General features: G+C 40.3%; 1 protein-coding gene across 2 annotated transcripts; it reads left to right on the top strand.

Annotated features, from left to right (window-relative positions):
• The first annotated feature begins 7,002 nt into the window (after nt 1-7,002).
• Nucleotides 7,003-16,258, top strand: LOC105233982 (uncharacterized). 2 transcript variants are annotated; one of them, XM_011216165.4, is made up of 7 exons: nt 7,003-7,896; nt 11,339-11,417; nt 11,479-12,408; nt 12,474-13,160; nt 13,226-13,320; nt 13,380-13,934; nt 13,997-16,258. In XM_011216165.4, the coding sequence occupies exons 1-7, from the start codon at nt 7,831-7,833 to the stop codon at nt 14,105-14,107; spliced, it is 2,523 nt and encodes an 840-aa protein (XP_011214467.2). In that variant the 5' UTR covers nt 7,003-7,830; the 3' UTR covers nt 14,108-16,258. The 2 variants fall into 2 exon arrangements, with proteins under 2 accessions (XP_011214467.2, XP_011214466.2); XM_011216164.4 differs by having other exon boundaries at nt 13,368-13,934.
• The last annotated feature ends 920 nt before the right edge of the window (nt 16,259-17,178 follow it).

Raw genomic sequence — 17,178 nt, 5'->3', positions numbered from 1 at the left:
TATTGTAGAAGCTGTCAGAAGGTAGCAGAGGAGGAGGCGATTAAGCATCTTGTTTGGGATTGTAGGGATGAATACGTTAAATATTTGATAACTTCTCGAGGTTGCTCTGAAAAAACTTTTCGTGAAAACTTGAGCAAGATCTGTAAAGAAGCTCACTGCCCCTCTCCTCCAACGTTTGTGGGTGGTAAGACCCACAACTTCCTCGCCGGTATATGTATATGAAAGTTGAGCGGACAGAATTCGGATTGGAGACTCCATAATCAGATAAGAAGTCAAAGTTTGTGAGGACATTTGAATGTTCAGACTTGTTTTATTTTAAAAATTCAGATTCTCTCGATCTGATAGCATCTTTTGCAGCCATTCATCTTCCGACGATGTCTACGGGCAATCTGTTCAAGATGGCGTTAAGGGTCATGGTTGGGGTACATCTTAGTGCACTACACATGCTGATGAGCGTCGCCCGTTGAACGCTGTCGATTTCTTTGCATATGTGGTATTTTCTAGAGTCTTCCACCGCATAAAGATTTCAAAGAACATATTGGGCTTGACTAAGGTGTCGTAAACCCCACCTTTTGCCAATGTATCCTCTACAGTAGTATGAGACAATCGATTCCTTTTGTGCTCACTGTTCGATATTCGGCATTCATAAAAGCTTCTTATCCAAGATGAGCCCTAGTTACCTCACTGTATTGCAGATTTATGTCTCCTACTTGTGAAAGTGCTGCCACCGGGATTTGGTATCTTCTAGTAAATAAAACCATCTCGGTTATATTTGCGTTGATGGTGAGCTTCCGACTGCCCAATTTGTTACGACGCTGAGATACCTCTGCGTCAACTCGTACACGGTATTCAGGAACTTCACTTTAACCATAAGTGCTACTTCTTTTGCATAGGCAGTCACTCGGCAGCAACGATTCCCAATTTTTTTAAGCAGATCGTTAACGAACAGGACCCATAGAATAGGAAATTGTACTCCACATTATGGGGTTTCCCTCCCGTTTCATTCACTCTGTCGTATAGAAGACTGGAGGAGTAACGACTGCTTCCGGCAGAACGTTATTGAAAGCTCCTTCAATATCAAGAAAGGTCGCAACAGCGAACGATAGTATGCAGAGCAGTAATCAGGTACATGCCTTTACAGTAAGCATGTTGCGTTCTTGATAAATGGTCCCTCGGAATGCGCCTCCTTAGTAGCAGTCCAGCAGTCTCTCCAGAAGTTGTTGTAAGAAAGATGAGAGGCTGATGGGCCTAAGGTCTTTGGCCGTAACGTGAGAGCCCCTCTTTCAGGATGAACGTAACTGTGACTCATCGCCACCTTTTGCCAATGTAACCCAGTCTTATGCAGCTTGCATAGATAGGTGCCAACCAGTTGTATGGCATCTTAACAACCTGCTGCAGCTTCGCAGGTATGATGTCAAGTGCCGTACAGCCAGAAGGTCGATAAGGGCGAGCAGTCATCTTGCAGCACTCCGAGAGATATCCCCCTCGAGGACGAATCGCTCGGGAAGTGAGCATTGTCTTAGATAACTGAAGAGATGGTATTCTTTGCGAGAATACGTCTGAACCTAGAAGACTCATCCTCCACTTTTCGCAGAAGCTTTTCCATGAAGTCCTCTCCGCCTTTCTTAACTCGGATTGTATATTGCAAGTCCCGTCTTCAGGACGCTCTGATTTACGAGAGCTCCATTGTCCACCAGAGAGGGTATCCCCACCCCGTTGGTGTTTTCAGTGGACGGGAGCTCTCCAGTGCAGTTTTAAACGCCGAGATAAAGACTTTGACCCATCCGTACACCATGTCGATAGTGACAAAGAATCTTCCCCCGGCGCGTGGGAGAGTTTGTCGTAGCCGTTACTAGTCAGGCAAGGTTTCTGGATCAGGACGAGATCGGCTTCGTCTTGCTTTAGACGAAGCAGTAAGTTACCGGAGTCCACCTTCGTATGCTGGAGGTTCTACCAAGAGCCTGTATATCTAATCCTACTACTAATCCCGTTTCAAAGCTAAAGTCGTCCAGGAGTTGAACGGCCGTTAAGGCCGAAGGTCATTTAGCGTTACCCAGTATGCGCAGCATCCGTTGATATTGCTGGCTGATAAATTCCTGTGAAGGAACAGGGAACTGGGTATATAAGGTGGTCTAAAGCTTTGCCTATTTATAATCAATTATAGTATCGATCTCTTCACCCAAAGTAATTTTCAATCTCGCCGAAATAATAGTGTAAAGGATTTCTCGCGAAACCGCCTACGTTGAAACTCCACTCTGAATTCAATCACTGAATTGTTAAATAAGAGTCCCAATTTAATGGCGTGTAAGTGTATTCTTTATTTCTAGTTCCAACAGCTGAACGCATTGAGCTTATAACTTTATATCTCAATTGCTTTTTACACGGCATCACTCTAACTAGAACTACACAATCTGTCAGAAGGTTGACCACGATTTTCGCTCCTTGGATAATTTGTTATCGTTAACGCTGTATTGTTCTGGCATCCGTTTAAAATCAAAGGCATGTTGCTAAAAATCATTCCACATTTCTTTTCGATCACAGGAAAACAACCGGCTCAAACCAATTAGAAATAAATAAACCAGAAATTTTTAAAGAAAAACAGAAGGCAAACTTCTTCTTCTTTTTAATTGGCGGAGATACCGCTTATGCGATTATACCCGAGTTAACAACAGCGCGCCAGTCGTTTCTTTGGATATTCCAAGCGAAGCCAGGTCCTTCTCCACTTGGTCCTTCCAATAGAGTGGAGGTCTTCCCCTTCCTCTGCTTTCCTCGGCGGGTATAGCGTCGAATACCTTCAGAGCTGGAGTGTTTTCGTTCATTCGAACAACATGACCTAGCCAGCGTAGTCGCTGTCTTTTAATTTGCTGAACTATGTCAATGTCGTAATATATCTCATACAGCTCATCGTTCCATCGAATGCAATATTCGCCGTGGCCAACGCGCAAAGGACCATAAATCTTTCGCAGAACTTTTCTCTCGAAAACTCGCAACGTCGACTTATCAGTTGTTGTCATCGTTCAAGCCTCTGCATCATATAGCAGGACGGGAATTATGAGTGACTTATAGAGTTTGTCGTAAGAGGCGACTTAAATCCCACATGCACTGTGTCTGACATTCTGGGCTTGCCTTGATAGTCAGCATAGTCCATGTCAGATATAGTGCTATAGCATTCATCGTAAAACATGGTTGTTATACTCTATATATTTTTATTCCTGGTTTTCGACCGTGTTTTCGTTTACGATTTCGTTCGCGAATGGATTTACGATAACACCTGTCAATCATACAGCCGGGTCCTTAAGAATTCCTAGGAGTTCTTAGGTCCCCGACTGGCAGTAGGTCACAGCTAAACCCTGCTGATCTACAGGTCACACCAAAGACTAAAACGTGGTACCACGGGGAGCAGTTTGCCCTTGGAGTTCGCTCCAATCTGCTCATTGGGTTTTTGGCCCTTTGTGGAGATTCGTGGTGGCTGTGGTTTAAACCTAAATGCAGGAAGGGCTTTTGTCCAATGTGGAGTCGCACTGCGGCCGGGTGCCGGACCCAGAGTACGGCAGAGGTTTAGGTAGGCCTCGAACCCGACCAAGGTGGCTAAGGTGTTCTCTTTTGGTTTTCACCCGAACCGATTGGAACCAAGGTATAGATGTATGTGGAGCACTATGCTTTGGTTTCCCATAGTATGGTGTTGTGCATGCACTTGTGCTTTCGGGCGTTGATCGGCGCATTATACTGATCTGCGTGTTTCTAGAAATAGAAAACACCGTGGATTTGAGCCTTCGTAGGCAGATACCCACGTAAAAACACATTGACAGTTGTCAACAGTGACGTGAGAGCCAAGTCGCGAGTGCGCCGACTGTTTGTTTGATGACAGCAGATATTTCGTCTTTCCCTCGTTCACTGCCAGACCCATTTGTTTTGCTTCCTTGTCCAGTCTGGAAAAAGCAGAACTAACGTCGCGAGTCTTGAGGCCGATGATATCAATATCATTGGCATACGCCAGCAGCTATACACTCTTATAAAAATTGTACCTGCTCGATTAAGTTCTGCAGCTGGAACTGTTTTCTCCAGCAGCAGGTTGAAGAAGTCGCAAGTCTGAAACCTCGTTCGGTATCGAACGGCTCGGAGAGGTCCTTTCCGATCCTGACGGAGCTTTGGGTGTTGCTCAACGTCAGTTTACACAGCCGTATTAGTTTTGCGGGGATACCTAATTCAGATATCGCGGCATAGAGGCAGTGTGTCGAATCGCCTTTCACGGGTATTTTCTAAGATTTGGCGCATGGTGGATATCTGGTCGGTTATTGATTTGCCAGGTCTAAAGCCACATTGATAAGGTCCAATCAGTTTTTTGACGGTGGGCTTTAATCTTTCACACAATACGCTCGATAGAACCTTATATGGGATGTTGAGGAGGCTTATCCCGCGGTAGTTGGCGCAGATTGTGGGGTTGTGGTGTGGATTGGGCATAGCACACTTAAATTCTAATAGTTGGGCATGCTTTCGTCCGACCATATTTTACAAAGAAGCTAATGCATGCTCCTTATCAGTTCTTCGCCGCCGTGTTTGAATAGCTCGGCCAGCAATCCATCGGCCCCCGTCGCTTTGTTGTTCTTCAGGCGGGCAATTGCTTTTCGAACTTCTTCTTGGTCGGGCAATGGAACGTCTGCTCCATCGTCATCGATTGGGGAATCGGGTTTGCCTTCTCCTGTCGTTGGGCGTTCACTGCCATTCATCAGGCTGGAGAAGTGTTCCCTCCATAATTTAAGTATGCTCTGGGCATCGGTGACTAGATCACCTTTGGGGCTCTACAAGAGTATGCTCCGGTCTTGAAACTTTCTGTAAGCCGCCGCATTTTTTCGTAAAATTTTCGGGCATTACCCCTATCGGCCAGCTTATCAAGCTCTTCATACTCACGCATTTCGGCCTCTTTCTTTTTCCTTCTGCAAATGCGTCTCGGTTCCCTCTTCAACTCTCGGTATCTATCCCATCCCGCATGTGTTGTGGTCGATCGTAATGTTGCGAGGTAGGCAGGGTGTTTTCTCTCCGCTGCGATACGGCACTCCTCGTCGTACCAGCTGTTTTTTTACATTTTCCGAAAACCAATGGTTTCGGTTGCAGCTGTACATAAGGAGTTTGAAATGTCTTCCCACAGTTTCCTTATACCGAGTTGTTGACGAGTGCTCTCAGAGAGCAGGAGTGCAAGCCGAGTAGAGAATCGTTCGGCTGTCTGTTGTGATTGCAGCTTCTTGACGTCGAACCTTGCTTGTGTTTGTTGACGTGCGTTTTTTGCTGTACAGAGGCGTGTGCGAATCTTGGCTGCAACAAAATAGTGGTCCGAGTCGATGTTAGGACACCGGAGCGCACGCACATCTAAAACACTGGAGACGTGTCTTTCGTCTATCACAACATGATCGATCTGGTTGGTGGTTTTTCGATCCGGAGACAGCCAGGCAGCTTGATGAATCTTCTTATGCTGGAATCTGGTACTACAGATAACCATATTTCGGGCCCCGGCGAAGTCGATCAGCCTCAACCCATTTGGGATGTTTCCTCGTGGAAGCTGAATTTATCGACTGTAGTGGCAAATATAACTTCTTTACCCACCCTGGCGTTAAAGTCGCCAAGCATGATTTTGACATCGTGGCGGGGGCAGCTCTCATAAATGCGCTCCAAGCGCTCATAAAAGTCATCTTTGGTCACATCGTCCTTCTCTTCCGTCGGGGCGTGGTCGCAAATCAGCGATATGTTGAAGAACCTCGCTTTGATTCGGATTGTGGCTAGGCGTTCATTCACTGGAGTGAATGATAGTACTTGCGCTCCTTTATATGGCCGCTGTAGTAAATGCCACAAGGACCTACTCGTCTCTGTCCTTGTCCCGCCCATCGCATTTCTTGGCGATGATGTTACCCTTCACTCTAAAGAGGTCATTCACCAGCTGGGCTGCGCCACCTTCCCAATTAAGGGACCGGACATTCCAGGTGCATGCCCTCAAATCATAATCCTTGTTTCGTTTGCCGTGGTCGTCAACAATAAGGGAGTCTCTAATCCAAGGTTGGTCGTTAGTTTTCATTGGGTGTTTTTTTTTACGTGGCGGGTCCCAAACCCAGCGCACAACCCTAAGTAGGGTACGTTTCGCCTTCTCACCTTAGCTCACCTTCATATGGATGTTCTTAGGCTACCCAGAGGATACTTGGTCAAAGACCGGAAGTCGTGAGCTGCTTGAGCCATATGTGAAAGAATCGTTTCTGGCCACTCCCAAGTGAATGGCGATCAGAGAACTTTCCTAACTTGCGTGAACTTCTACACATGACCGCATCCTCCTTAGAATGCCATAATAAGTACAGAAATCTCAATAAGATTAATGTTGAAGCTGTCTAAATTTATGTGAATACCAACAAAAGTCTAGAAAACATACTAACGCCACGATACAGAGAAGAACTACTTCAATAGCACAGTTTTAACAATGCCAGATAAAATAGTTCATAAATTTAATAAGATACTGTCTTATAGCACAATCAGTGAAAAACGTAAAATCGTGGCCCAAGTCAGCTGGCACAACCTATCTTATGGGCGCGCAATGTAACTGAATAGTGAAAAACGCTACTGCCTTCTCTCTTTGACGTGGGATGACGTGAGAATTCATGACATTTGGATTTTTGACGCAAAACGTGGCAGCTGATTGCTCTCTCACAACGCAGGGTTGCCAATATCGATATACTGCAGTAATTATCAACTTTTATAATTCAACCTGTTCAATATGTTTGAAATTTTCTTAAAATAACTCGAAATCAGAGTCGAATGCTATTATTTATAAATATATAAACTATTTTTAATCGTTTGTTTTCAGTTTTGATATATTATATTGTAAAAAATTGTAATTGAAAACATAGATGTGTACAAAACTATATATTCGTATTGAGCAATGGCAACATTGTTCAAATGAAAACAAACAAAGATGGCAAAAATTGGCCACGTTTTTCACTATTCACACATTTTGCCATGAGGAAGGCAGTAACGTTTTTCACTGGTTGTGCTATTACTTCGCCTGCTTCAATCAATCTTAGATTACTCACACTTGTAAAAATATACACGTGTTAAAACTATTTATTTTTCTCTAGCTTAACTATCTGTCTCCTTTTCTCAGGGCAAGGCTCGCAGCTCTCAACCAAACAACATATGAGAGGCGCCAAAGGCAATGAGTTTAGAATTGTGTGTTGTCTGTCTTCAGAAATGAAGCTATAACGTGGATAGTCTTTAGGTGAAAAATATGGAAATGCAGGCTAGAAACAACCGTTAGGAGAACAAAGCTACCATATTATTATACATGCTGCGAGAAAATACAATTTATTAGAATATTTTTAATCCCCGTGTGAACCTTTTTTCATAGAGCGTGAGCCTATGTTAATGTTTGATTTCTGACATATTAAATTCCTCCTACGAAATTATATGTTGTCCCGATAGAACAACAATTCAAGTAATATAAAAATTAGTAACTGTATCCAAGTATTACCGTGTCGGCTACAGAGACTGCGTAACGAAACTTTAACAGTCAGTGCTGCCCATTTACTATTGTTGAATGTTCATTTATCGAAATAATTTGACATTGAATATTTAATATCAAATGCATATTTTTGTACGAAATAAAATGAGATCGGTATATGTGTACATATATTTATAATGAAGGTTTTTGAAGATTTATGCATTTGTTATAGGTTCTAAAAAATTTCTTAGACAAATAAATTGCAATTCGTTCATACATATAATATAGAAAATAAAAAAAATACATCGAAAGATCCTTATTCGAATTTTTTCTCAAAATAACGGCTAAACATTGAAATGCTAATCACCGTTCAGACGTTGCGGGACGATACGTTTGTAATTGATATTAATCCTGAGGAGACGGTGAGTATTTCTGTATATAATGTTATTAAAAGATATGTATTTTTCATTCGTTTTAATATTTTCAATATTATAAAACTATAATTTCTATATTTATGAGTTGTATTGGTTCCAGCCGATATTCCAAATTCGGGATTAAAATAGGTGTGGGTTGATAGAGAGCATCTTCAGATTAAAGTTGTAAAAATAAATGTAAAATAGAGATATTTCCTAAGCTAAATTAAAAATGGCTAATTGTTCCAGCAGGTTATCAGTTCCACCTTTAATCGCTCAACTCTCTTGCGAGATCCAAAAGGAAACTACTGGTTCCTATAGACCGCAGTACTTCGGAGCATCACATCAGTCAGGTGAATTTCCTGTTCTGTCTGTTCTTATTTTCCAACGTGTTTCGTCCTACGCATCACATCTTAGTTGCTCCTTGCTGTAGGAGTCTACCCCGCAATAATCCAAATATCAACATATTGTGATCAACGCATCTGTGTGTAAGCAGGAAAATCAATAGCTGCGGTCTAAGCAACCGGTTTAAGAAGTCACTCAGATCTTCTGTGATTCGTAAAGATCGCGATTGAGATAATTGTGTCGGCTAGCCTTTAAATTGAACAACACTGTGCAATATCATCCCATTGTCCCATCGCAGGGATGCTACTCTGGCATGTAAGGACATAGATATCCGGTCAAAAGACGTCTACGCCGAATATTTAATGTATATATCCTCAGATATATGTCAGGTGATGTATTTTGTTATGAGAACCATTTGGTATTAAGTGACTTTAACGCGCTCCTGTCAAACGAACGTATGGGGATGGAGCTGGCGGAAAAAAATAGATGATTGCGCACTCCGTAAAATGAATGACTAACCCTCTAGAATTATGGGCATCTCTCGATTGAGAAACCTTCCGACTTTATTTATGTGAACAACTGCAGGGTGGTGTCCTCTCCCCGCTAATGTATAACTTCTATATCTTTCTTCTATCTTCAATCTTACACCAGAATGCATTCTCATTACCTTGTACGGTGACGGTTGACGATATTGACTTCGGGCACTAAAACTCTCTCCTACTAAATCAATAGTGATTCTATTCACCAACTTAGTTGATTTTTAAGTACTTCTAACTTGTTTTTGAGTATGTTTTCTCCATGGAACTATGTTTTACTATATTGAGTTCTCATTTTATTTTCCTATGCTGTTAATATTATAGAGTTTTGCTACATAACAAACGTGGGCGGAGATTTTATAAATATATACGTTATCTGTTTTGACACATAATTTTTGTCTGCAAAGTTGGTAATTTTATGAAAGTTAAAATACTCTCTATACTCTCTCTCACTGTAAAATTGGTTGGTTGCAAGTTTATTATGGTGGAAGTTTGGCTGTATAATATTTCTCCTGGTATATATACAATATAATAACCAATATATTTTTATTGATACCAAAGCAAATTATTGTGTATTTTTTCGAGTATGTACATATATCCTTGCTGTCAGGATATTGATTGAATTGGTTATTTGTAGTATTTGTGGACGGGTCGATGAACAGACGTTCCTGAAGTAGTTCATATAGCAATTGCCGGTCTGAAGAACAACAAAGCGGCGGGGGACGATGGATTGCCGGCCAAGCTTCTCAAACACGGCGGCAACGAAATATGATAAGGAGCATGCATTAGCTTCTTTGTAAAATATGGTCGGACGAAAGCACTCCCGACGACTGGGGTTTAAAGTGTGTTCTGCCTAATCCACATAAAGGGAGACCCCATAATCTGCCCCAATTACCGTGGTGGATAAGCCTCCTCAACATCGCATATAAGGTTGTATCGAGCGTATTGTGTGAAAGATTAAAATCCACCGTCAACAACTGATTGGTCCTTCTCAGTGTGGCTTCAGACCTAGAAAATCAACATCTGACCAGATACTCACCATGCGCTAAATCTTGGTAAAGACCCGTGAAAAGATGATCGACATACACTACCTCTTCGTCGATTTTAAAGCAGCATTTGACAGCGCAAAAAGGAGCTGCCTTTGTGTCGTTATGTCTGAATTTGGTATCTCCGCAAAACTAATTTGGCTGTGTAAACTGACGGCAATATCAAAAGCTCCGTCAGGATCGAGAAGGACCTTTCCTAGTCGTTCGATACCAAACGAGGTTTCAGACAAAGGGACTCCCTATTGTGAGACTTCTTTAATCTTCTGCTGAAAAAATAAATGAGTTTTCGAGAGAGAGGTTCTGCGAAAGATTTATGGTCCTTTGCGCATTGCCAACGGCGAATACCGCAGTCGATGGAATGATGAGCTGTACGAGACGTACGACGGCATTGACATAGTTTAATGAATAAAGAGACAGCGGCTACGCTGGCTAGGTCATGTCGCTCGAATGGACGAAAACACTCCAGCTCTGAAAATATTCGACGCAGTGCCCGCCGGGGGAAGTAGAGAAAGATGAAGACCTCCGTTTCATTGGAAAGTCCAGGTGAAGAAGGACCTGACTACACTAGAAACCTCAAATTGGCGATATACAGCGAAAAGTAAACTCGGCTATAACCGCGTAAGCGGTGTCTATGTCAATATTTATTTTATTAAGATATCGTTAAACTTGAGCGTTCGACTTTGAGGAGTGTATTGGAATGACTGATTTGGTTATTAGTAGTATTTGTGTTTTGGAATTTCGCCTTCTGTGCTTGTGATAATACTTCTTTATGGACTCGGGGCAATTTGAGTTTTAGTAAGAAGCGGTATTTAGCGTATCTATGTATATATATGGCTAAGATATTGCATGTTTCTCTCTCCCACTCTCCCTACAGATTGTTTGTTTGATTGTGGTTCGTACTGGTGGTGTTGTTATATTTCTCAATCTATTGCCTATTTTCTACACATTTCATAAATGTCATTAATCTACTTATGCCATCCATTGGGTGAACTCTTCTTCTTGTTTTCGCTTAGTTTCCATCAGTTTAGATCGTTTTAGTAAAGTAAAAAAACCGTTAGATATCTAGATCGTTTTAGCAAAATAAAAAAAAAAAAACATTTTCTAAAATATACTAATTCACATGCGTTTTAAAGCGTGTGTCCTCTCAACAGCGGCTATGCAACTTTTCGTAAAACTTCTTTTATGAATCGAAGCACTGTCAACGCATATCAAGAACTTGATTTATCTTAAAGCCTCGTGTGGTCGTTGCAGAATTATTTTTGAGATTAGGGCTGCTCACACTATGCCTCACTTTGATTCTTTTGGCTACCAACAACATTAATACTTATTCAGTGCTGGGTAACATTGACCCGCATTCATAGCTATCGCAAATATAGTTTTGAGTCGAAAAATTCTTTGCCTTTGACCTTGACCATTTTGTCGTGTACTTTTTTATATGGATTTTAAGTATTTAAATAAGTTAATTTTATACAAATATCAAGTTTGCACTATATATTAATAAACTTTATGTTCTTTTTTAAATAGATATTTCAATTAAAGGAGAGAATCTATATTGAAAGAGGGACAGAATACTATGTTGAAAATCAAAAACTGATATGTTCTGGTTAGTACCACACAAGGACCTTTCACCTCTTTTCTAAAACAGTCTTTTTCTGGTGAAATAGGTGTAATACTCAGTAACGAGCGCAGTATTAGTTCATACAATATAGACGAAAGCAAGTTCATCGTGATAATACTTAACGGTGGTTTTGAAAACTATTTTCAGAAACCTGATGGAACATGTTTTCTCTCATCCGTTGTATCACCGGTTTCCACTACTCAAAAGGCGGACGAATGCAACAAATTACCAGACCGTATAACAACAATGGGTTCATTCAAAGAAGTATCAGTGGCGCAGGCCACAGAAACAGAAAATAAAGCGATATCATTAAATAGTGGCAATGATGACTCTGTTGGGGAAAGTCAATCTGTAGGTAGTATTGACAACATTAATGGAGCAGCTGCTTTGGAATCTACTGAAAGCATTACAAGCATATTGTCTAGTGGGTCTGGGGTTTTGTTTTTTTCAAGAAGCAGTAATGAATCTGGGGGCTCTGAAAGTAGTCATAGCACTTATTCTAGTAGTGATCTTGCTGGAGTGTTTTCTAATACTTCAATACAATCAAGAGCTGAAATGAATTTACCCCTGGACTCAGAATACGAACATACAATTGAGTCTATGATGGAAATGGGCTTTAGCCGTGAAAATGTTGAAAAAGCAATGTCAGTCAGTTTTAACAATCCAGAAAGAGCCGTCGAATACTTAATTAGCGGTACAACTGAAACATCGGATAGTTTCAGTACAACTACCACAGTTGCTCGAGATAGCATAAAGCTTAAATATAATATTGAAGCAAATAATGATGACGAAAACTGCATCAACGCTAGAGAGTCCGCTCGTATTGGCGATAATGAAAGCAGTCAGGTGTCATCAATCCGGTTTAATAGCATTAGCAAAATATGCAATTGTCAAGAGAGTGGTTGTTGTGGTGGGCCCTGGACTGGAGAAAGTCAACATGCTACATTATGTAATCTTGTTGGTCTCAATCAAAATGGTAACATATTTAATATAAAACTTTGAAATTGTTTTTGTTCACATTTATTCTTTAATTAAAAATAGGTGACGTCGGTAATTTAAAGGATTATAAAACGCAATCCCAAGATGACGAGGAACAGATGAAAGAAAATTCTAAGGAACTTGATGAAAATAGGCAAAAAGAAGTCCAGTCTTACAACCTTGTCAGTGGAGATACTCAAAATAATGAATTAGGGAGTGTTTTGGCTTCGGTCGGAAGTAATACTAGTATATCCTCAAGTGGATCCGGTGTATTTCCTCTTTCCGGCAGAAGTACTAGATCTGAAGGTTCTGAAAATAGCCACAGCACATTTTCAAGTGGTGACCTTGCAGGTGTGTTCTCTAATACTTCAATGAAATCAAGATCCGAATCAAATTTGGCAGTGAGTGAAGAATATAATCGTACTATTGAATCAATGATAGAAATGGGTTTTAGTCGTGAAACCGTTGAACACGCTATGACTGCTTGTTTTAATAATACGGAGAGAGCAATAGAATTTTTAATAAGTGGATTGTCAGATACTTCAGAGATATTTAATAGCAATACAACTAATGAAGCAGATAATAGCACCGATATTGTGGAAAATAGTAATAGAGTCTATGACGAAGAGAGAGCTCGTTTGCCAAATTCCATTGCTGAAGTTGGCTTAAATTTCAGATACAGAGTTGAAGATTATGACGATGATCAACGGCCTCTAGAAAACAATCGTACGGCATTGCGATATGTCACAGGTGAATGTGACTGTACCAAAGCCAAAAAATATTTCACTACTATTTTTTCTTTTCAATGTTTATAGATCCATTTGAAATATTTCGCAATCAACCGCAGTTCTTACTAATGCGTTCGTTAATGTATCACAATCCGGACGCTTTACATGGAGTACTCCAGCAAGTAATTATAAATATTTAACATTAAAATTATGACATTGCATTTTAAAGGCATACACTCAGATTGGGCAAACTAATCCAGCGCTTCTACAACTTATATCGGAAAACCAAGATGCTTTCCTAAGAATGTTAAGTCAAACTTTGGAGGGACGTGCTGATATAAACCGGCAACATCCTCGTCGGATGACAGCAGGGCGACGTGCGCAGCTTGCTGCTGCAGTTCGCGCTGCAGCTGGAGGAGATGGATTGCATGTACGTTCTACTGATATAGACCCTGGTGCAGGCGGTGACGGACTTCTTACACACCAGCGACCTGGAGAAAGTGGTGATGCAGGGGCCGATACAGTACCACATGTCTTTTCGTCTGTACAACCAGATAGAGCGGCAGAACGTCGAGCAGCCGCTGCTGATGCGTACTTACGTGAAAGGGCTGCAGCTGCAGTTGCAGTAGCGACTTTAACTGCAGATACTTCTGATACAATTCATAACGAAATTTATGAAGATGGAGGTGCTACAAGCACAATAGATAACGATAATTTATCTGCCACCAGCCGTCCACAAGGGCATGGAAACATGAAATTTCTACTCACATCACAAGACGAGGAAGCAATTAATCGCGTAAATTTTAAGGTTTCCCCCTAAATACTTTAAACAGCTTACTAATATTTCTTTCTTTGTAGCTTAAATCCCTTGGTTTTTCAGAATCCCTGGCATTGCAAGCATATTTTGCTTGCGAAAAAAACGAGCAATTAGCGGCGAACTTTTTAATATCTTCAGCGTTAAGTGATTAGGACATTTGTTTTGTTTTAAACTACTTAACATTTAGGCTCGTAAGATAAGTAATCTTATTACAGGATTTTAACTAATTATATACTATAATGACTCATTTGTACATTTACTGAATTTATCAACGTGAGTTAATAAAATATCGCTTTAAAATATATCCCTACTCGTAATACATAATGATCTATAATACAATATTCCCCATATTATACAACTTAAAACATGTATTTATTATAATTTCTTATACCACCCCTAACTTTACTTATATTATTAAAACTTTTTTTTATTGTTTCTAACAACTTCAATATATAGTGACAATGATGACTCTGTTGGAGCATACGAGTATTGTTTAGTGGGTCAGGAGTTTTGTTTTATTCCAGAAGCAGTAATGAATCTGGGATCTCTGAAACCTAACTTTACTTATGTACATATATTAATTATAAATTTTTTTGTGCTGTTTCTAACGACTTAATATGGACCTGATAATAATATGCCTTGGTACTAAAAATGGATAATCTAATATAATGTATGTAAATGACGTGTTCAGAACGAAATTGCGCAAGGGTTATTAGATTTTGATCCTCAAGTATGTCGTTTACTAAGAGGGAGTCAATAAAGGTTGAAGTTGATCACGTCCTAAGATTGGTTGGTAAGGTGGTGTATGTCATCAATGTACTGTAACACCGTGGACAAAACAGTCAATCTGGCAGAAATTTACATGTTTTAACAACAATTTTTATTTTTTAATTTTATTTAATTTTTTTTTTTTACGTTTACGACATTAAAAAACTTATTCGAAGTCAGAAGAATCGGAAGAACAGTTGCACGAAAGGTAATTTTCGATTGAAAGTAAGGGTTTCACTTTTTCATCCAATTTACGAGCGTTACTGTTTTTTTTGGTTAGCATGTCAAAAATATTCAATAACCTTACAGTCATTGTGTTGAAAATGTCAAATTTTGCACCGAAAAGTGATGATTTGCGGAAAGCATTAATTTTTTGTTTTCATTTGAGGAAATTGCTTCGAATGCTTGTCGGGGCATATGGTGATCATGCTCTATCAGAAGGAACATGCAAAAGATGGCTTCAAAGGCTTAGAGATAATATTTTGATGTGAGAAATAAAAAACGTGGATCAAAAGTTTGAAGACGCCGTTTGAAAGCTATGGGAAAGATACAATAATGTGGAAAATGGGTACTACATGAATTGATTGAAAGAGAGCTGGAAAACTGAAAAGACACTTGTGAAATTTTGTTTCAAAGACACGAAAGAAAATCAGTTTTCTTAACAAATGACCAATTTGAACCAGGAACTGATCGAAAAACGACCGAAATACACCGCAAAATAATTTTGTTACACGACCGTGCACCTGCATACAAATCAAAATTGGTTCAGGATAATCAAAGTACTTGATTGGAAGCTGCTATCCCACCCGCCTCGTACACTAGACTTGGCCCCTTGCGATTATCATTTCTTTTCATACATAGAACACGCATTGGTTGCGAGCACTTTGTTTCCTACGCAGAAGTCGAAAATTGGGCGTCTAATTGGTTTGCTTCACAAAGCCAATATTTCTATTGGCATGGCATCCACAACTTGTTAGTTGATCAAAATTTGTTAAAAGCAATGATCAAAACTTTGAATATTTTTTTTTACTTTCCCAATCATTATCACAAAAAACCGGCACACTTGGTATTAAAGATTCCAGTATGCCACTGCCACAAACGTGTGGTCCACTCCCTGTCATATAGCCTGAACAGGTTTTAAGATGGCACCATCCATTGCATGTATTATGCCTAACTAAAGTGAAGTCACCAAAGTTTTTGGCGCAGACAAAATTGAAAAATGCCTTCGGGTCTGGTTGTATTCAGTGCCGGCATGAATCAAGATCCCATATCCTTTATTAGCAGGTGTTGCTCCGAGGATTTAAAATTAACTCCTCAGTTTTGGATATACTTCAGTTTGGTGATTCCAAAATACGGATTTCCGACATCCCATTTGATTTAATATCGTTGATATGGATTAATATCCCTAATATTTTAATAAAACTAAGCTGACATGTTTTCGTATCGTTTATGTGATTTACCGGCTTTAGCTTTGATTCCAAGCCTCTAGTTCATGTCAGAATCGTAGTTATTCCACATGAAAGCCAAAGACAGACATCGTTGGCTTTTCAATTTTTGACTGTCATTGCATGCCAGGTGTCAGAAAAGTGCTATATTGAAATGATTATCATATTCTTTGAATGGGTTTGCGATTATATAACAAACACAAAAATGAAATGACGAACAACACATTATACAGCCGGGTCCTTAGGAATTCCTAGGAGTTCTTAGGGTCCCCGACTGGCAGTAGATCACAGGTAACACTGTGGTCTACAGGTCATACCAAAGACTAAAACATGGTACCACGGGGAGCAGTAATGCCCTTGGAGTTCGCTCCAATCTGCTCATTGGGTTCGGCCCTTTGGGGAGATTCGTGGTGGCTGTGGTTTAGACCTAAATGCAGGAAGGGCTTTTGTCCAATGTGGAGTCGCACTGCGGCCGGGTGCCGGACCCAAAGTACGGCAGAGGTTTAGGTAGGCCTCGTACCCGACCAAGGTGGCTAGGGTGTTTTTCCTTTGGTTTTCACCCGAACTGATTGGTACCAAAGTATAAGTGTGGGGCGGCACTTTGCTATGGTTCCCAAAGTATAGTGTTGTGCATGCACTTATGCTTTGGGGCGCTGATCAACGCTTTGATTTTGATCCGTTGTACTTTTTGAGTGCCGTGGATTTAAGTCTACTAGTGGCAGGTATTCACGTTAAAACACATAGACTGTCATTGCGTGCGACAGTCCAATCGGAAGATGAGCCCGTTTCAATTCGATGAAAATAATTTGGATTCATAGAAGAAATTAGCGGATATTCATTTTCCAAATGTAGTTGCTGATATGGCTGGCAAATCCATTGTGTTCAAAGGCTCTTAATTAATTTATTTTTACAGCTTTGTTAGCATCTCTAACTGCATTCATCAATTTGTATGGCACCCAGTCGCCTGACTACAAGTGTTTTATATTAGAATTTAAATCGTTATGTTAATA

The sequence above is a fragment of the Bactrocera dorsalis genome, chromosome 5 (assembly GCF_023373825.1).
Source record: "Bactrocera dorsalis isolate Fly_Bdor chromosome 5, ASM2337382v1, whole genome shotgun sequence".
Classification (NCBI taxonomy): domain Eukaryota; kingdom Metazoa; phylum Arthropoda; class Insecta; order Diptera; family Tephritidae; genus Bactrocera; species Bactrocera dorsalis.
This window is presented reverse-complemented; position numbering and strand designations above follow the sequence as displayed.

Excerpts from the sequence above, each read along its gene's own strand:
- LOC105233982 (XM_011216164.4), top strand. The coding sequence starts at position 7,831 with ATGCTAATCACCGTTCAGACGTTGCGGGACGATACGTTTGTAATTGAT. Across the intron at positions 13,161-13,225 it reads GGCATTGCGATATGTCACAG|ATCCATTTGAAATATTTCGC; the intron begins GTGAATGTGACT and ends CAATGTTTATAG. Across the intron at positions 13,321-13,367 it reads TACATGGAGTACTCCAGCAA|GCATACACTCAGATTGGGCA; the intron begins GTAATTATAAAT and ends TGCATTTTAAAG.